The 19119-nt window shown below is 41.9% G+C and overlaps 9 protein-coding genes across 9 annotated transcripts, besides 5 other annotated features; 5 read left to right on the plus strand and 4 right to left on the minus strand.

The window, feature by feature from the left end:
* Positions 1-19119: part of a sequence feature (contig 1.58 1367..83422(-1)) that runs on past the window's edge.
* Positions 3911-3918: a sequence feature (Short protein (ANIA_11397, CBF82640.1) was converted to a misc_feature.).
* Positions 4056-4061: a sequence feature (Short protein (ANIA_11397, CBF82640.1) was converted to a misc_feature.).
* Positions 4097-4109: a sequence feature (Short protein (ANIA_11397, CBF82640.1) was converted to a misc_feature.).
* Positions 4148-4150: a sequence feature (Short protein (ANIA_11397, CBF82640.1) was converted to a misc_feature.).
* On the plus strand, positions 6173-7837 carry ANIA_03470 (cysteine protease ATG4). The gene is made up of 5 exons (XM_050612437.1): positions 6173-6444; positions 6526-6816; positions 6879-7047; positions 7103-7330; positions 7391-7837. The coding sequence occupies exons 1-5, from the start codon at positions 6291-6293 to the stop codon at positions 7755-7757; spliced, it is 1209 nt and encodes a 402-aa protein (XP_050468361.1). The 5' UTR covers positions 6173-6290; the 3' UTR covers positions 7758-7837.
* ANIA_03469 (histone H2B) lies at positions 7862-8845 on the minus strand. Its single transcript, XM_655981.2, has 4 exons — positions 8561-8845; positions 8437-8508; positions 8297-8384; positions 7862-8250 (listed from the first exon to the last, which is right to left on the minus strand). Exons 1-4 carry the CDS (start codon positions 8730-8732, stop codon positions 8160-8162), a joined length of 423 nt encoding a protein of 140 aa, XP_661073.1. The 5' UTR covers positions 8733-8845; the 3' UTR covers positions 7862-8159.
* Positions 9231-10142, plus strand: ANIA_03468 (histone H2A). Its single transcript, XM_655980.2, has 4 exons — positions 9231-9426; positions 9478-9566; positions 9624-9827; positions 9878-10142. Exons 1-4 carry the CDS (start codon positions 9374-9376, stop codon positions 9928-9930), a joined length of 399 nt encoding a protein of 132 aa, XP_661072.1. The 5' UTR covers positions 9231-9373; the 3' UTR covers positions 9931-10142.
* Positions 10219-10922, minus strand: ANIA_03467 (NADH dehydrogenase [ubiquinone] 1 beta subcomplex subunit 9). Its single transcript, XM_050612438.1, has 5 exons — positions 10820-10922; positions 10633-10765; positions 10486-10564; positions 10392-10433; positions 10219-10336 (listed from the first exon to the last, which is right to left on the minus strand). The coding sequence occupies exons 1-5, from the start codon at positions 10837-10839 to the stop codon at positions 10308-10310; spliced, it is 303 nt and encodes a 100-aa protein (XP_050468362.1). The 5' UTR covers positions 10840-10922; the 3' UTR covers positions 10219-10307.
* Positions 11110-13371, plus strand: ANIA_03466 (alpha-ketoglutarate dehydrogenase kgdB). The gene is made up of 11 exons (XM_050612439.1): positions 11110-11373; positions 11428-11486; positions 11535-11606; positions 11655-11710; positions 11772-12122; positions 12185-12577; positions 12626-12685; positions 12739-12793; positions 12847-12914; positions 12970-13041; positions 13105-13371. The coding sequence occupies exons 1-11, from the start codon at positions 11207-11209 to the stop codon at positions 13147-13149; spliced, it is 1398 nt and encodes a 465-aa protein (XP_050468363.1). The 5' UTR covers positions 11110-11206; the 3' UTR covers positions 13150-13371.
* On the minus strand, positions 13313-13908 carry ANIA_03465 (uncharacterized protein; the record flags this gene model as incomplete). Its single annotated transcript, XM_050612440.1, has 2 exons — positions 13313-13677; positions 13740-13908. 2 exons carry the CDS (start codon positions 13906-13908, stop codon positions 13313-13315), a joined length of 534 nt encoding a protein of 177 aa, XP_050468364.1.
* Positions 14499-15530, plus strand: ANIA_03464 (protein-L-isoaspartate O-methyltransferase; the record flags this gene model as incomplete). The annotated part of the gene is made up of 2 exons (XM_655976.2): positions 14499-14600; positions 14761-15530. The coding sequence occupies 2 exons, from the start codon at positions 14499-14501 to the stop codon at positions 15385-15387; spliced, it is 729 nt and encodes a 242-aa protein (XP_661068.1). The 3' UTR covers positions 15388-15530.
* On the minus strand, positions 15647-17403 carry ANIA_03463 (DnaJ and TPR domain protein; the record flags this gene model as incomplete). The annotated part of the gene is made up of 2 exons (XM_655975.2): positions 16293-17403; positions 15647-16225 (listed from the first exon to the last, which is right to left on the minus strand). Exons 1-2 carry the CDS (start codon positions 17271-17273, stop codon positions 15647-15649), a joined length of 1560 nt encoding a protein of 519 aa, XP_661067.1. The 5' UTR covers positions 17274-17403.
* ANIA_03462 (putative mitochondrial translation release factor (RF-1)) lies at positions 17584-18961 on the plus strand (the record flags this gene model as incomplete). Its single annotated transcript, XM_050612441.1, has 3 exons — positions 17584-17683; positions 17754-17920; positions 17972-18961. 3 exons carry the CDS (start codon positions 17584-17586, stop codon positions 18959-18961), a joined length of 1257 nt encoding a protein of 418 aa, XP_050468365.1.

Consider the following 19119-nt stretch of genomic DNA (forward strand, 5'->3'; position numbering starts at 1 on the left):
TAAAGTATTTATAAGAGATATATTAAATTCTCTAAAGATAATTAGAATAGTTATTAAATGATAAGAAATATCCTAAGTTTACAGAGTAATTACTATTAAATATAGATTATTATTTTACTAAGTATTGCAAGATTACTTATATCCTAAGCTATATAAAGGGCCTTATATACTACTAGATTATAATATTCTTATATATATATATATAGATAGCAAGACCTTATATTATTCCTAATCTTAAAATTTGGCTATTATAATATATTACTAGATTAATTATAGCTAAAAAAGTAATATATTTATTTAATTATAATATATAACAACTCTAGTAGCTAGAAGACCTATTTTTTTGAATAAAGAATTTTATATAAAAATTTTTTGTAAATTTCTAATTAGTACTTAACAACTAGTAAATTAGAATTACTAATAAGAAGTTATATAAAAAGAAGTTATATAAAAAAACTAGATAAAATAAAGAAATTATTTAGTATGAGTCTACTACTTGCCTCTACCTGTCTAATAACTAGATTATTAGATTATACTAGTAAAGATAGAAAATATTATGAAGGCTTTTTATAAAGATCTAGGATTATAAAAACTACCTAAGTTAGATCTAAAGAAAGAAAGGCTGCAAAGAAATCTAGTAATTTGGAAATTAATTGTTATTATGAAAAGTAGCCAGATTCTATTAAATAGTTTCATAAAAATAAATATTATTTTAGCTAACTATAAACTAAGCGTCCTCTTGGGAAGTAAGAAAATATATATTATATAAATTAAATTTATTTTAATATTATAATATAATAGATATTTCTAGAATTGATACTTAGATAAGCTACCTTTACAAATTATAATATAAAAATAAAATAAACCTAAATATATTAATCATAGCTTATTATATATAAGATATTAGTAGAGAAGCTTAAAGTAGTAAGATAATATATTATAAATTAGTTATTTTTTTCCCTATCCTAATAACCATTTATATAAATTATTCTAGGCTAAATATCATTATCTAAAAAGATTAATATCCTATCCCACTAATTAATAAAATTTTAGAATATAATAAAGATCTTGATAAAGCTCTATTGATATCTACTAAAGGTTTTATTAACTATAGAAAGACTTAGAGTTAGATTAATTAATTATATTTAATCTTAATTTAGTAGTTTAAAATATAATATTTTATTTTTTTTTCCTAGCTTTATTAATATAGCAATTTTCTAGTAATATATAAACTTTATTTTTGTAGACTACTTAGATAGATTATACTATTATTTCTTAATAACTTGCTAATTTATAGTAAAAATATCCAGTAATATAGAATATATATAAAAATTATTTTAAAGCAGTTAAGAGCTAATTGTCACAGGCTATGGCCTTGATTTGGTTGCCAGCTATGCCCTCAACCCAGTTCTAAATAAGGTTTCTGCAATATCAGTATACAGCCTTGGAATTGCGGCCTCGAAGCTTAGAAAAGGAGATCCATCCTCATAACTTCGCGAAAGGGATCCGTCGGCATACAGGTCCGGGAAGTCAGAAAGGTTGATAAAGGGAGGAGGAAGATATCTGCACTTCTATCTTTTATTTCTTTCTCTAAGCTTGTGATATGTTAAGGGACGTATTTAGATGGATCTTCCTATCTAAACGTGCCGTACGTTCAAGAAGGAATCGCTAAAGAAGAAATGAGAAAGAAGGATTGTTGTTGTGAGGAAGTCTTATAGGTGGCTCACCGCCTTCAGGACAGCGCAAGCCTTGGCCGAGTCACTAAGGTCTAAGGTCCTTGTATAGGCAAAGGACCCATAATAAATAGTAACCTATTTTATAGTATATCGAATATACTATTTACTTTATTTTTTCTAAAAACAAAATAAACTAGGCAGGTTAGTATCTAAAAAGAACTAATATTAGACAATTTCTAAAATTAAAAATTGATCTGTTTGACAAGGGCCCCTATTTTAATTATTATTAGATTGTAGGTTATTAACTAGGTAAAACTTAACTATTTATCTTAGTAAAGTTATAATATTTTTCTTTGTATTCTAGAAAAATATATAAGAATATAATAATTTCGCTGATAAATTTTTGATTCAAACCACAATTACAATTTAGATATTTTTTTACTTTATATATTTTTTATTTCAAATCAGTATAAAATATTTTTTAATCTAAATAGTATTTTATAGATTATATATGAATAGCAGATTTCTCCAGCCTTATTTTAATCTTACTATTATATACTTCGAAAAAAAATGAGCCTAATACTTATTATATTATTTTTATAATAAGCCTAGTTAATTTAAAAATCTTGTACTATAAAAAAAGATTTAGTCTGACTCTTTGAGATATTTACTAAATTATAAAGATCTACCTAAAAAAACTTTTTTACTAAGCTATATTTAATAAAAAAAATAAATTAGGTCAGGCAGAGCTAGATTTATATCTAGAATTAGAATATTTACTATATAGGCTCTAATATTAAATTAGTTATTATATAAATTCTTGAACTAGCGGCCATAACTTCTATTCTAGTTTATTATTTATATTTAATAACTTTTATATATATCTTAATTATATATTATTTAATACTATTAGGTTAGTAGGACTATTAATACTTAGTTTAATAACTAGTTTTATAGACTATTTAAATAGTTTAAATTCAATTAATATTTTTTTTTAGGTTAGCTATTATTTTATATAAAATATTAATTTTTATAAACAGGCCTAGAGTAACTATTTAGCTACTAATATTAGAATTATAATAATAAATATTATAGTGAATATCTAGGACCTTGAATAAAAAGAATAATTAATATAGAATTAATAGAACGTATACCTGTTGCAATAAGGCAAGGTTTGATTAAATATATAAATTATTATTATTATATTCTCTAAAGCTATTACTAGTAATATTATCTATTATTCTATCCCAGCTAACTGCCTGGGCCACAGGCACTGTCTAGGTATTAGTAAGTATTATCTTTAGAATAGGGGCAATAAAGTACCCTAGAAAGAAAAAGCTGACCTTAGTACTATATAACTAAAAAGAATAATTCTTATTATAATTAGTAATAAGATCTTCTACTTCTTCAAGCTATTTTTTTATATTGCTTCTTTATTTGCTACTATACCTTCTTATTAAGATAAGATATTTAATAACTAGCTTCTACTTATATCTGAGAAATTATACCTTCTAATTAATAATATATTTAACTTTGTATTAGTCTTTATTTGTAGGAAAGTTGTAATTAATTATTAGACCTGGCTTGTTAGGCTATTGATTATATAGATTCTCTATAAAAAACTTAAGCTGGGAGATTAATACTATAGAATATATTTTAAGCTTTTAAAGGAAAATCTAATTGATATAAAACCTTACTAATATATTATAGGACTATAGATAGTCTATAAATTATTAATCTAGCTTCTAGCTAAGATACCTATTAGCTAGTATATTAGATTTTTTTTTAAAGCTATAAAATAACTTTCTTACCTTTTTTAAAATATATAAATTAGTAATATTTATTATGCTGCTTTTTTATATAGATAAAAAGATAAGCTAGTACCTTCTAGTCTTCTAGATATCTTAATAGAGAGTAAAAGTTTAGTTTAATATTTAATAGAATAAACTCTAGGGTTACTAAAGAGATTAGCTATATATTAATTTATATAATAATAACCTAGTAAAGGTTTTCTTAGAACTATTTAGTACTAAAATCGATAATAATACATATTCTTAATAACTTTACAACTTTAGCTCTAGTATAAATTAGTAATATATTATTATTTTAGTTACCTGAATTAATCTCTTTATATATTATATAGTAGAATATAGCTAAAAAAAACCCCCTAAAATTTTAAATTTGCTTTCTATACCCTGGCTATGAATTAGGATCTTAATTAGAAATAATATAAAATGAATTAGTAGGCCCTAGTTAGTAGTTTATATAAATAATATTAACTCTATTTCAATTATTTAGTATCTTTAATAAGCCCAGGACTGGGCCTTTCTATTAAATGAATTATTTATAGCTACTAGGATCTAGTTATTTTTTTATTAGTAACTAGTAAGCTTACTATAAAGTTTATAATAAATATTTAGTAAGAACTATCTAGTATATAAATTAGCTAGAAATATCTGTAGCGTTTATAGTAAGAAATTAATAATAAATATTATAAATATATCTATATATACTTCAAGGGTAGTGAGATATCTTTATAGAATATAGAGTTTTATATTTTAGTACTTACTATATCAAGACTATAATATCCCTGGTTATTATAGATTATTTAGAGAATCTTATAATTTAAATTTCTTAAAATAGTAAGCTATAATTTTTGGAGTCTTTTAGAGAAAATGAAAGGACTATTATTGGGCTTATAAAATATATTATAAGGTTTCTTAGAAGCCTTAGTAAGATTACAAAAATTAGTACTATAAGGAACCTAGTATATAGTAGAATAATAAATATTATTTTAATACTCCTCCTTAATATACTTTATAATTTTAGTATTAAGATATATTTCTAAGACTCTAAGCTAGTAATAGGTTATAAGGATAAAGAAATAATATTCTAGGAGCTTATCTAAATCTAGTTTTTTATTTTATAGTTACTATTTTTATATAGTAGGTAAAGACTATTTACTACTAGATTAGTATTTTCTTAATAATAATAATTTTAGAGATTAAATTATAATAGATACTTAGAAGCTTAGAAAAAGTAAAAATTAAGATTTTTTTAGCTATAAGTAGACTTATTAAACTACAGGTTATGGCAGGTTTTCAGGGCTAGCTGATCTATCTATACAGGTTTTGGGGTAGGTTACCTGAACAGTAAACTGCTGTCACGAGCTAGAGTCGTTGATACTAACAGGTAGTATTATACTAGAAGAATTCGCTAGAGAATTAAAACACAGTGACCGTCGAGCTTCCTATATGTGTCACGGACCGACGTTGGTGCCACCTTGATTCGTCATTCCGGAAGTCAGCAACAGTCATACGAGAACTGGCCTGTACAGGGCTTATCCCGGACCAGAGATTCAATCGGCAGTTGGTTCCTAGTGGACCGGCTCGTCGCAATTCGGGCAATGCTCGAATCAAGACTTCGGGCGTAGCTCGTCACAACTGCCCATAAGTTTGGCAACTAATTCTAACCTAATCTAAATAACCCAGAATAACCTAGTTATATATATCATTACTTTAATAAGCAGTGATCTACATAGCTAATAAAATACTATATATAAATACTGTATTATAAACTATCTAAGTAAGAAATATAATCTTAATATAGTAATATACTTATTCAGATATCTTAGCAACCTAGCGGGTTGCTCCGCCGGGCTTTGGGGCAGCCAAAAATATCCAAAACCCAATGGATAATTAGAAGGTCTAACCCAACCCGTTTCTTGGCGGGTTGGGGCGGGTTTCGTGGGTTGGGTTTAACAAGTCTACTGCCATTTGAAATAATGAATTATAACCTAAACCTATAAATGAAAGCTATCGCTATGGGAGTAATCTATTATTTGTTCGACATTCAACCACCTCAATATAGGTTAGGTAAGGAGTTATAGGCTGTCTAACCAGCATCCTCTGCGAGGTGCAGGTGCTATGGATATAGCAACAGCATATTTTACTGCTTTGTTGGATTATGGTCTTGGGTGTTGATAATCATGATATTGATGAGAATAGCTCTACTTCTGTCTAGTCTGTCTGATGTGCCATATAGTTGTTTATATTCGCTCAATAGTGTTGTTGCTCCAAGCTTACCATGTTGCTGTTATATATTTTCGCATGAAGGGATAGTTACAACACATACCTTAAACAACCAAGGAATCAGCACACAGATACCGTTGCATTACTGCGCCCAACCAGATATTATCACTGAAATACAAGGCCACCCAATAGGTATAATATAAAGAACCCAAGGAGCCCTGCAGACACCCATATGCGCCCTCAAATAGAGAGCCACAGCACCTCGTGACCTCACCCCGTGGTAAACCCGCCCGAAACCTTGTACTCCAATCATCTCCAACACGTCACTCGCCGCAACAGCCAGGCTCACATAGCTAGAAAGAGGTCTTGGTTTCAAGTGATCAAATTCTACCAGGAGCACAGTAAGCACTCAATAAACCCAAGCATACAACCAACTAGCAGATAGCAGTGAAACCAAAATCAGACTGCGAATGAACGAAGGCGTGTCATCTTCAAATAGTCAAACCCAGGGTAGCTCAAAACTGGCTAGGTCAACCAACCAACGCCCGCACTTAAACCACAAACAAACGGTAACGCGAAAAAAATGAACGCAACGGATATAGAACGATGCAGGAAACGCATAATACAGTATATATGGGATCCCGAGCCTAAGAATGACGAGGAGCCTGGTTCGCCGATCTGGTGTCTAGGAACACGCTACCCACCTCAATGCGTCGAGGAAACAGCCGATGAATCTAGTAACCCCCCCCCCCCCCCCAAAAGAATCAGACGTGGAATACGCAACGAGCTTGAAGGTCAGATAATTAATATTGCAAAAGGAAACCCCGACCATGGGCAGCAACAGAACACGAACACGAGTGCACCTGGCTGGCCTGAAGCGTTTCTGCTGGACTTCGAGTCAAAGATATGGATGACATATAGGTCAAATTTCCCGCCGATTCCCAAGGACGCTGGACAAGAGGGAAGCTTATCACTGACCTTGGGCGTGCGGCTGAGAAGTCAACTCATCGATGCCCAGGGCTTCACAAGTGACACCGGATGGGGGTGCATGATAAGATCAGGCCAAAGCTTACTCGCTAACTCCATGGCCATCCTGTTACTGGGCCGTGGTATGAGTCCCGGAACAGTGTAGTCCCAAAGATGCAGCTCAGAGACCGCTAATACCGTATAGACTGGCGAAGGGGCGAAAGACTAGAAGAAGAAGGGAAGCTACTCTCGCTATTCGCCGACTCCCCTCATGCCCCATTCTCGATACACAGTTTTGTCAAGCACGGAGCAGATTTCTGCGGAAAGCATCCAGGGGAATGGTTTGGGCCAACTGCTACAGCTAGATGCATACAGTAGGGACCCTTGTTTTCAAAAGGGCGGGGTACGAAAGCTCACGTAGGAGTTTAGAGGCCTTGCAGCGAGATACGACCAGTCGAATCTCCAAGTTTATATTGCAGATGACAACTCGGACGTTCATCAGGACAAATTTATGAGTGTGTCCAGGGATGAAAAAGGCACTGTTCGCCCGACGCTCATACTGCTGGGTCTCAGACTTGGAATCGACCGTATCACTGCAGTATACTGGAATGGACTAAAAGCCGTGCTACAGCTGCCACAATCCGTGGGGATCGCGGGGTACGTCATGCAAACCTGGAGTATTATTGGATGTATCAGTTGCTAAAGGCTATCGAACAGAGGACGTCCGTCAGCTTCCCATTATTTTGTAGCTGTCCAGGGTTCGCATTTCTTCTACCTTGACCCACACAACACCCGCCCTGCTCTAAGATACAGCGAATCAGGGACGTACACGGAAGATGAAGTCAATACCTACCACACTCGTCGACTGAGAAGACTCAACATCCAAGACATGGACCCAAGCATGCTCATAGGATTCCTAATCAGAGATGAGGACGATTGGGAAGACTGGAAAGCTCGGATTATGTCCCTGGAAGGAAAACCCATAATAACAATCCTAAGCGAAAGCGACGCCGCCTCCTGGAAAGGGCGAAGGGAAGCACTAGACGAAGTTGAGGCATTTGATGATCTTGACGTCGCGTTGTAGTAAATCAGTGAAGACGACCGCCCAGCCAGCAGTTGTACCTAGGAGTATGAGTGCAAGGTACAATATACCCAGATAGGCAAAGATATTCCAAGACCCAACTATTAATTAGAACTTTCCATGAAAGCATTGGATTCGAATTCGAGGAAGGGTATTTATACAACCGGTTCCAGAACTCAAGTTATGTTACACCACATCCATGTTTCCATAAAACTGAAGGCGTTGAAAGACGACATTTGACCCGAGGGGAAATAGAACAAATAGGAAAAAAAAGACCATCCCATGACACGTTAGAAATCCCGCGAACACCCTTTAACCCGCCGCCTCAAAACCGTTCAAGATGACGAGTAACGAAACAAAGAACATATCCGTGCAATTAAAAAAAGAAAAGATGCCGAGAAAAGCCTATTTGGCAGATGAGGAATACTTCGTAACGGCCTTGGTGCCCTCAGACACAGCGTGCTTGGCGAGTTCTCCGGGCAGAATCAGCCTCACACTAGTCAAGTTAGAATATCACTCTTAAAATAAAATGCAATACTCACGAGGTCTGGATTTCTCGAGATGATATGGTGGACTTCTTGTTATAAGCAGCGAGCTTGGACGCCTCCGTCGCAACGCGCTCAAAGATATCTTCAGCCAAGTTAGCTTCATAACCGCGCGTAAGAGCAAATAGTTTACATACCATTGACGAAAGAGTTCAGAATAGACATAGCACGGGTGGAGATACCAGTGTCCGGGTGCACTTGCTTGAGGACTGTTGCGAGTTAAAACACGTCAATATCATTGACTGATTCGGACGAACTCACCCTTGTAGATGTAAGAAGAGTAGGTCTCCTTCCTGGTCTTTCCGCGCTTCTTCTTCTCGCCAGAGGCAGCAGCGGCGGTCTTCTTTCCAGCTTCCTTCTTCTCAGCTGGGGCCTTGCCAGCAGGGGCTTTGCCGCCAGTGCTAGGCTTCTTCTCGGCAGCTTTGGGAGGCATTTTAAAAGTTGATAAATTCGAAAGTTGAATTCGGTAATGGATGAGTGACTTGACTATGAATGGGGATGCAAGAGAGCACTGGTTGACGCGTGAGAGTAGTGGGGTGGAATGAGTAGGAGGATGAAAGTTAAGAATACGCGGTGACGAGGGGAAGCGCGCTACTTATACTTGGCTCCAAACGCCCTGTTGATCCAAAAAGCACAAAGGAGGCAGTTTTTCGATACGGTATTGAAATTGTATGATTTGTATGATTAGAAAGCTCAGAATGCGCGAAACGCGGCAAGATTGGCGGCAGGAGCTTGCCAAGGATACGGTACGGTAAGGCTTTTCGATTAGTCTGGGCACCTTTCTCAATCTGGTATTGTAACATGACGACACCGTCCAACTGGTACAATCGATGATGATCCGCTCATTGATTGGTTGACCCCGCTAAGCGAGAGGGTGATCCAAAACGCGTCTGGACTGCCCGGCGTTACTTTCATGGTGTCGTTATATATGCCCTCCGCTCCTTCGCGATAGCTGTCGTCCCTTCCCATTTTCCACTTATCATTTCTTGCTCCTACCCTCTTACACCGACACCTACGCGTCGTTTTCGCATCTCAGCTACTTTTCGAATAACCTGATTCTCCAAATCAATCAAAATGACTGGCGGCAAATCTGGTGGCAAGGCTAGCGGCAGCAAGAACGCTCAGTCGTATGTTGAAAACACCACTACACAACTATAACTGTATTGACGTGAGACTAGTCGTTCTTCGAAGGCCGGCTTGGCTTTCCCGGTCGGTCGTGTTCACCGTCTTCTTCGCAAGGGAAACTACGCCCAGCGTGTTGGTGCCGGTATGTCGTTTTGCGTGTGTATTTCTGTTTCCCCCAGCGCTAACCAGCACCTGCTAGGTGCGCCTGTCTACCTGGCTGCCGTCTTGGAGTATCTTGCTGCTGAAATTCTCGAGCTTGCTGGAAACGCCGCTCGTGACAACAAGAAAACCCGTATCATCCCCCGCCACCTTCAGCTCGCCATCCGAAACGATGAGGAACTGAACAAGCTCCTGGGCCACGTCACTATTGCCCAGGGTGGTGTCCTCCCCAACATTCATCAGAGTTCGTGCACTCCTTTTACATGCCCCGAATGTTATTCTAACGAGATGCAGACCTCCTCCCCAAGAAGACCCCCAAGGCCGGAAAGGGCAGCCAGGAGCTGTAAAGGGTTTTGTTTTTGTTTTGTTATTTTCTCTATTTGCGTGGGGTTTGTCATTCGGCGTGGTTTGGTTCTCTTACTGATGATAACGGGGTTCTGGCCTGGGCACGTTTATGGCTCTTTAATTTCGATGCGTTTTGATTTTTGTAAATTATGTCCACGGGCATGGAATGATACCGACAAGTTCAAATGACCTAAAATCCAACTGTTCTGATTCCAACTTTATCGGTATCAATTGTAGTGCTGTCTTTTGGCAATCTATGTGTTTAAATCTCGTCTTGAGAGTCTAGTTTCGCAGAGACATTGCATTTGATTTAATTAGACGACTGGAATACATGCTCCTATTACATAAAATAATCTCTCTTGATTTTTGTCCTAGAGCATTAATGATCACCAGCACCACCAGAGGCGTCTGACATGACGTTAGACGATGTCTGGATTGTCCACGTAAGTTAGGTTACACTCACAAGGTAGTTGACGAGCAGGAAGGTTTCTCTCGTATTTGCTTCCTGTTTCGCGGGTTAGTCCTTTGCTCGGATACTTAGATTGTTGTAAACATACCACCAGGGGCCGTTGGTGCACGGTAGGGATCAGGATGCTTCCATGTTTCGAGTAATTTTTCGGTCTCTCGGAGTAGGACCTAACAGTGCTGGTGAGCGAGTGCTCCTCGACGGAGCGGTCAGCGGCTGCGAAGGTCATGTCACGTACCTTCTGTTGCCGGGGGTCGCGAATGTTCTTATTGGCCTCGAAAAGGGATCGGATATAAACTGCCTGTCCCCTCCAGATATGTCTGTGGACAGCCCAGTCCAGGGCGAGCTTCAGCGAACGCCGGTAGAGAGATCTATGAAAATCGAAGTCAGCGCAGGTCGAACCCATTCATTTACCGGCAACTTACGTGACAGCGTTGACGGACATAATGAGCCAAATTCCCTGGCAATACTGAAATGAAATGTGAACGGGCCGGTCTGGATTAACGACACCGCCAGGATAATGGCTTGATATGACCTTTGCGGAGTGGTATCCCACGAATAGATTATGCTAAATTGGTTTCTTTGGCACGCCGAAGTTCCGTAGTAATGATAATCCGTCACTTGCCGAGTTCAGACGGGAGCTTCCTTGCTGAGGGAATTTCCGGTACTTCTCGGCCCGGACTGGACTAGCTTCTCTTCACTGTTGCAGGTATACCTCACTTCTCCCAATCTCTATAGACTGTATCCTTTCCCCGAATACCTCAACACCTGCCGAACTCGAACTTTCTTTTATCATTGCACCTGAGGTCAACATGGCTTCCCGATTATCTCTGCGTCAATTTTCCGCCCAGCGTCTAAGGTCTGTCCCTCGTGTACCGCGTGCGATATGCTGCAGGACTTTCACAACGAGCAAGGGATCTGAAAACGCCAGAAGCGCTTCCGGGTTGATTCAGGGCTTACAGAAAGGCCCGGCTTTACGGTATGATTGATTGAGAAAGTGCATACATTCCAGCCATTTCTGATCGCCGTCCAGAAACGGGTTTTCGAGAGTCAACGTCATCCCAATTTCGAATTATCAGGTTCGAACCTATGGTAGGTGGCCCACCTGACTCATTTGACGTTCTCTGACACCATATGCAGCCGATACTGTCGTCAAGGTTCCGCAGATGGCGGAATCAATTACAGAGGGTACATTGAAGCAATTCTCAAAACGTAGGTTATTCTAATCTGTGGCCGAACCTCGCTGAACTCTCATGATAGAGGTCGGAGACTATGTCGAGCGGGATGAAGAGATTGCGACAATTGAAACTGACAAGGTATATTTTGGTTTATATGGACTTGCCGTGTGTCGCAATTCAAGTCACTTACACGCTTTAGATTGATGTATCGGTTAATGCGCCGGAGTCCGGAGTCATCAAGGAGCTGCTCGTGAACGAGGAAGATACGGTTACAGTCGGACAGGATCTGGTGAAGCTGGAAGCCGGTGGTACTCCGGAAAAGAAATCAGAGGAAGCGACTGAGAAGCCCAAGGAACCTGCCTCTACCGGCTCTGAGGCTGAAAAGCCAAAGGAACCAGAATCCGCACCATCTTCTTCTGCTCCTGAGAAGAGCACCTCATCAACAAAGGCTCCTCAGGCTGAAACTTCCAAGCCGACACAGGAAGTGGCATCCAAGTCTCGACCAACGGAGGAGGCAAAGCCCGCACTAGGAAACCGTGAGGAGAGAAGGGTGAGTAACGTTTCGGATTCGCGCTTAATGCACGGCTGGTGCTAACGACCATCCTTGAAAAGGTCAAAATGAACCGGATGAGACTAAGGATCGCGGAACGTTTGAAGCAATCCCAGAACACCGCTGCTTCCCTGACTACCTTCAATGAGGTCGACATGTCTTCTTTGATGGAGTTTCGGAAGCTGTACAAGGATGAGATTCTTAAGAAAACAGGTGTCAAGCTGGGGTTCATGAGTGCCTTCTCTCGTGCTTGTGTTCTGGCTATGAAGGATGTTCCCGCCGTTAACGCTTCCATCGAAGGCCCCAATGGTGGTGATACCATTGTTTACCGCGATTATGTGGACATCAGCGTCGCTGTTGCCACGGAGAAAGGCCTAGTGACACCCGTGGTCCGCAACGCTGAGACTATGGATCTCGTTGGTATTGAGAAGTCTATTGCAGATCTTGGCAAGAAGGTTGGCCTAGATGAGCCTCATTTAGGAGATCATAACTGACGCCATTAGGCACGTGACAACAAACTGACTATTGAAGATATGGCTGGAGGCACCTTTACCATCAGCAATGTGAGACTCTTATATTTCCTTATCGAGCAAGCCATGTACTAATCGGCATTTAGGGTGGCGTTTTTGGATCTCTCATGGGCACGCCTATTATCAACCTTCCACAAACTGGTAAGTTATGTGTCCACGACTACTAGTACAATCATCAAACTAACCCGCTCCAGCTGTTCTCGGTCTGCATGCCATTAAGGACAAACCCGTGGCCATCGGCGGCAAGGTTGAGATTCGTCCGGTATGTAAAATCCTGCTAAAGCGCGCTTGGTTCTTGTTGTTAACCTACCTATCAGATGATGTATCTTGCCCTCACTTATGACCATCGACTTCTGGATGGCAGGGAGGCCGTCACTTTCCTAGTTAAGGTATCTTTTACCTCACCTTTTCGTGTTCTTTCTGTGGAACAATTTGACTGACGATATCGACAGGTAAAGGAGTATATTGAAGACCCTCGCCGCATGCTTTTGGGTTAGACGAACTGTGCCGTTCTCTTTTAATTTGTTCTGTAAAATATCAATCCAATATGTGCGATATATCAGTGCTAGGTTTCAGCTGTAGATTTCGAGGCCGGGCTAGGCTCTCTCTAATCCCTGGTCTTTGTTATATTTATTACTGAGACAAAAGTGCAATTTGTTTTTATACCATGCCTATCCTTCGCTTCAGCTGTTGCGTTTCGTTCCGGTTCAAGCCCTCGAGTCGCCCTCTTTCGAGCTGTATGAGTATGGGCGGCGCTAATAGTTGCATGACGGAAAGGAGACTATTAACGACAGCTGTTTGGCTGCTCTCGTTACGAATGTGACTCGCAACCTCCATCGCGTGTAGAGCTAGCATGTCTTCTTTTTTGGCGTTACATGTAGACACGAATGTGCTTGCCATCTCCGCCAGTTCCGCTGGCCCTGGATAAGATGCCTTGCTCAACACCCGAGCAATTTCAAATACCTGGGCCTTTATCTGAAGATCCACTGGTAGCTCTTTTATCGGCGGAAGCACTGATCGCAAAGCTAAATTTCCGGGCTTTAGCCAACCTGGATGATTATGGGTTTGCTTAATGTCTGTTACTTACCCCGTAGAGTATCTTCGAGCCAGGACATATCCCACTCGCCTGTGTTACCCTGTGCCACGTCCATGGCTGCGTGTATAGCCAAGCAAATGATATAGTCGAAAATGAGAACATTGACTTCGTCATTGGTGTCTTCGTCTGTTCTCGTTTCATCCATACTTGTTCCATCCATTCTAGCTCCTACCCGGTACTTCGATATTGTTTTTATCGTCTGACAGGTATGCTATGGATATTGGCCTTGAGCTCCAAGCAGACTTGGCACTAGGTGAAATTTTGGGCGTGATGGCGTAGGATGTAGGTAAATGTGCTTGTAGACCACATGTATGGGCTGGAGAAACCACTTTTGTTGTCAAAAATTGATACTCGTATATACTGTTACAGAAATATATGTTATGAAACATCAAAAACATCAATCAGTTCCCCACGCAAGCTGAGTACATACACCCACCTAAGAATAAAAGAACATATAACACAAATACCCACAGGCCGATGACAGAGACAGCACACCTGACAATATGAAACAATATGAAGCAGCACTGAAAACCCCTACCCAAGTGGGGAGCTGTGCATGAGTATAGAGCACAACCACACGTGACCTATTGATGCGCCAATGGCGTCATGCAAGCCTGAAACCACCATAGCCACAAGTACTACGAACTCCCAAGACAGAACAGAAACAAAGCTGAAAGATTGTTCTGCATGCCACAACATTTTAGGCTGATATCACTAGCACTAAAACAAACGACCAGAAGATATACAACGATGGCGTGGTACTGTTCCGGATCAACAAACTCAGAACTGATTGAGAACCTATGCAGAGAAGGACTGATAAAGAACGAGAGAGTTAAACAAGCAATGATGGCAGTGAGCATAGCTTCCTCCAGCTACCCCAGCAGCTCAAAAACCCGCACCTATCCCAAACATTACCCGAACTAGCAATCCATCAATGTTTCTGCACTGCTTTGGCTTATGGATTTAACGCATCACGCCTCCACTTCCATGCATCTCTAACCAAGGGAACAAGGTCGACCGCGGTCATTATGCACCTGCTAGACCGTACTCAGACTCGCCGCAGCCGATCGGCCATGGAGCGACAATTTCCGCTCCCCATATGCATGGACATGCGTGCGAGTATCTTATCAACTACCTTCGACCTGGCGCCCATGTCCTAGACATTGGCTCTGGCTCTGGTTATCTAACCCATGTATTTGCCAACCTTGTCGTGGATACGTCATCGAGCGATGGCCCAAAAGGACAAGTCATCGGCGTCGACCACATACAAGAACTCGTAAACCTGGCACACGACAATATGATGAAGTCAGAGGATGGAAGAAAACTGCTAGAAAATGGAGGCGTGAAGTTTGTCAAGGCCGATGGCCGCCGTGGATGGCTAGATGGCGCGCCATATGATGCGATCCACGTTGGCGCAGCAGCACAAGAGCTACACCCTCTGCTAATCGAGCAGCTGCGAGCGCCCGGACGTATGTTCATACCCGTCAATGCCGAGGACGACCAAGGGACCCTGTTCAGTACCGCATTCGGCGGTGGGCAGTATATATGGGTAGTGGACAAGAAGAAAGATGGCACTATACACAAAGAGAAAGTGTTTCAAGTTAGCTACGTCCCTCTCACTGACCCACCAAAGCATTGAAGACCTGAGTTCTGCGATATGCTATGGAATTTTCTGGTAGCAGCAATGCCTGCAGCTATGCCACTGAAGCCCCTCGCAGAGCTGGAAGCGATACGGCGCAAAAGGTGACAATTAATAAAATGAGCACTCCCAGAACCACCGCCCAAAACATATGGATGTGTCGGATTTCATTGCGTAGAAAAACAAAACAGAGCTAGTTTTAATGGGGTCATGGTTGATGCGTGTGAATCATGGTTAAATTAATAGCCAATCAAGATTGCTAGAATGGGAAACCACCTGGGAAATTAAACTGCCCAGAGGAGAATTTAAACTGCGGGCTACCCTGCTGGAAAAAGAATTGATGACCTCCACCAAACGGGCTTCCGTGGAAATTCTGCCTCTGCGATTCTGGATCATTGGGATCGACGCCACTGTCATACTGTGCCCTAAGTTCAGGATCAGAAAGGACTTCGTAAGCCTCGTTGATACCAGCCATCCTCTTCTCAGCCTCTTCTTTTGTGATACCCTGAGACCCTGCCTTATCAGGATGATGCTGTTTTACCAGCTGTCGGTAGGCTCGCTTGATAGCCTTTTCGTCCGCGTCTTTGGATACACCGAGAACTTTATAGTAGTCCTTTTGCTTGGAACGCTTCTGTAAGATCATAGCCTTTTGGAGGAGAGTTTGGACCTCCTTCGATTGAGGGTGATGTTCCTTGGCCGTGCTGAGGTAACGGATAGCATCCTCGAATCTATCCTCATCCAGGGCATGTTGAGCATTGAACAAGAGCGCTGGCAAAGAATGGGGGTCCAATGCAAGGGCTTCGGAGCAGAACGTGGACGCGCGTTTGGGCATATGTGCCTTATCAAAAGAAAATTAGCAAGGTCTGTACGTCTACATGCTGCTCCTACTTTCATGGCTCACGTACCTCTTTATATGCTTCACAGGTTTTCTCGACCAAGGATGCATAAAGTACACCTTGGGAGTCAGAAAAGATGTACCCCGCCTCTTTGGCTTGCCCTACATCTCCACGAACATCATCGACAAGACCGGGCTGACCGTCAGCACCTACCAGAAAATTCAAAGCATTATTAAACTTCCGTGCTGCTAGAGTATCCTGCAATTTTCGGAGGCGTTTATCCAGCTGCTTCTCTCGCCGGTAAAGCTTGTTGCACGGTTTCGAATCCGGATCTGAATGTAAGCATTTGCGTATCTGTAAGAGTCCTCGTTCGACATCTCCGAGAGTGTAAAAGAGCATAGATGAGATCTGCAAGTGCGGGTCTATTAAGCCTGGGGAAATCTGCAAAGTATGTGTAAGATCGCTAATTCCTTCCTCGAGCTCGCCTTTTTCGAAGCGACAATGTGCCCGGCTCCGCCGTAGGGTGAGAGACGCACTGGCCTTCGCGATAGCGGTGGTCGCCTCACTCACGCAGGCTTCCCATGCGCCTTTCTTCTCCGCATCCAGTGCTCGAATGGTGGCGTCTCGCGCATTCTGAAATTCTTCATATTCGGGTGTGTTCTTCTTTCCGGCCTTCTCAAGATCATTTAAAGCGCCAGACCAGTCGGCCGTATTGACTCTGAGACGAGCCCTTTGTAGAAGAGCGCCCTCAAAATTCGGTTTCAGCTGGAGAACACGGTCAAAATCATCTTGGGCTTGCGCCCGGCGTCCCAGAGATAAGTAGGCCGCGCCACGCTGGAAGACAGTGAGGTAGTTTGTGGGATCCCGGGAGATCGCTGCATCCAGATACAGTAAAGCGTCTCGAGGCGAACCACTCGAGAGATGTGCTTTTGCTGAAGCGATCAAGGATGACATCGGAGTATTGGGTGAGATTGGTGACTCTAAACCGGCGCCGAAGCCCCCAGGCACACAGGCGAGGAAAGCTGTTATCGCGCAAAGTGGAAGAAGCATCTTCGGTGGTCGGAGTGGTCAAAAGGAATGAAGGTCCGCAAAACTATCTTCTGTACGGAAAATGGTTCAAACAAGGAAATGCGGTTTTCAAGGGTGTTTTCCGTTATAGCTCTTGTAGCCTTTAAGAAACTCAGAGTATCTTACATGATCGGAGTTGGTAGAAAAAACATTCGTCCAGGGGAACGTACTCCTCGATCCTACCAGTCTGGCCTTTCTGGCCTTTACCGCTCATTACCGCGTATTTTACCACACGTGATTCCGGGATGGGCGGCCATTTGCAGTACTTCCGGAGAATGACAGTAAAGTCACCATGCTTTCGACTCTGGGTGTGTGTTCTCGATGTCTGGTGCGGCCCGCACGACTAGTATGCAACCAGCGGCTGCTCTACCAGCGGAGAGGTCTACAAACTGGTATACAGCGTCCCCACGGACTACTTCCACCTTATTAGATACATGCTGACGATGCTTCCCTTTACGCCAGACAAACTCTTATCACCTGCTCTCCTGACGCGAGCTCGCAACCTTGCAGCCGAACATGCAAATCTTTCGAATCAGCTGACAACCTCCTTTGATCCCAAAATTGCAAGGCGCGCTGGTGAGCTAGGTCCAGTTGCAAAAGCCTGGGCAGAATGGAGCAATGCCAACGAGGTCAGCTTCTTCCGCCCTGACCAAATTGGATCTTTGACTGACGCTTTGTAGTCAATGTCAGAGCTTCATTCCATGCTAGAAGATCCAGATACGGAAGCGGAGCTGAGGTCCATTGCCGTTGAAGAATTGCAAACCACGGAAGCTAAACTGACTGCGATTTCGGATAATTTGAAGCGCGCCCTCGTGCCCCGCCATCCTTTCGCAGACCTTTCATGCTTGTTGGAGATACGTCCAGGTGCAGGGGGGGATGAAGCAAGTATCTTTGCCTTTGAATTACTGCAGATGTATGTCGCATTTTGTGCTCATCAAGGGTTACGGTCTACTCTCATGAAGCTTGAACGTGGGGACAACCGAGCAGATGCTCTAACGGAGGCTGTTTTGGAAGTAGAAGCAGAGGGGGCGTACGATCTCTTACGGACCGAATCGGGTGTACACCGAGTCCAGAGAGTCCCGACAACAGAGGCCAAAGGCCGCACCCATACCAGTGCGGTCAGTGTGATGGTCTTACCCAGCTTCCCGGACACAGGCGGCGGTGACGGCGCGTTCAACTTTGACGACCCAAATAGCGACTATTACATTGATCCGCAAGAAGTTCGTACTGAAAAAATGCGAGCAAGTGGCGCGGGTGGCCAACATGTAAACAAGACTGAATCAGCCATTCGTCTGACTCACATGCCCACAGGTATTGTGGTATCGATGCAGGATTCGCGGTCCCAGCATGCAAATCGCAAAAAAGCGTGGCAGATACTGCGGGCAAAGCTGGCGGAAGCACGACAGGAGGCGCGGGAGCAAGAATTAGTCGAGCTTCGAAGAGGAGCAATGGGCGGTATAGGGCGAATGGGCCGAGGTGACAAGGTTCGCACTTATAATTACGGCCAAAGCCGCTGCACAGATCATCGAAGTGGTTTCACTGTCCATAACCTGGACAACGTGTTGGAGGGAGGTGAGACCCTAGTCAAGGTCATGGATAGCGTGCGATCCTGGCTCATCGACCGCGAAATACTGGCACTCACCTCTGAGATAATTAAGAAACAACAATAGTGTAAACGTTTTGGGAGTCAAACATTTTAATTTTGAACGTACATCAACTTCCTCTATTGCATGTTGCATACCCGAGAAACACGCCGCTGTGCTGCATCGGCACAACAGTTTTACTCGGATCGTCGTCGTTGCTCTAAATCTGGTTCTCTATGCCGCGC

The sequence above is a fragment of the Aspergillus nidulans genome, chromosome VI (genome assembly GCF_000011425.1).
Source record: "Aspergillus nidulans FGSC A4 chromosome VI".
Lineage (NCBI taxonomy): Eukaryota > Fungi > Ascomycota > Eurotiomycetes > Eurotiales > Aspergillaceae > Aspergillus > Aspergillus nidulans.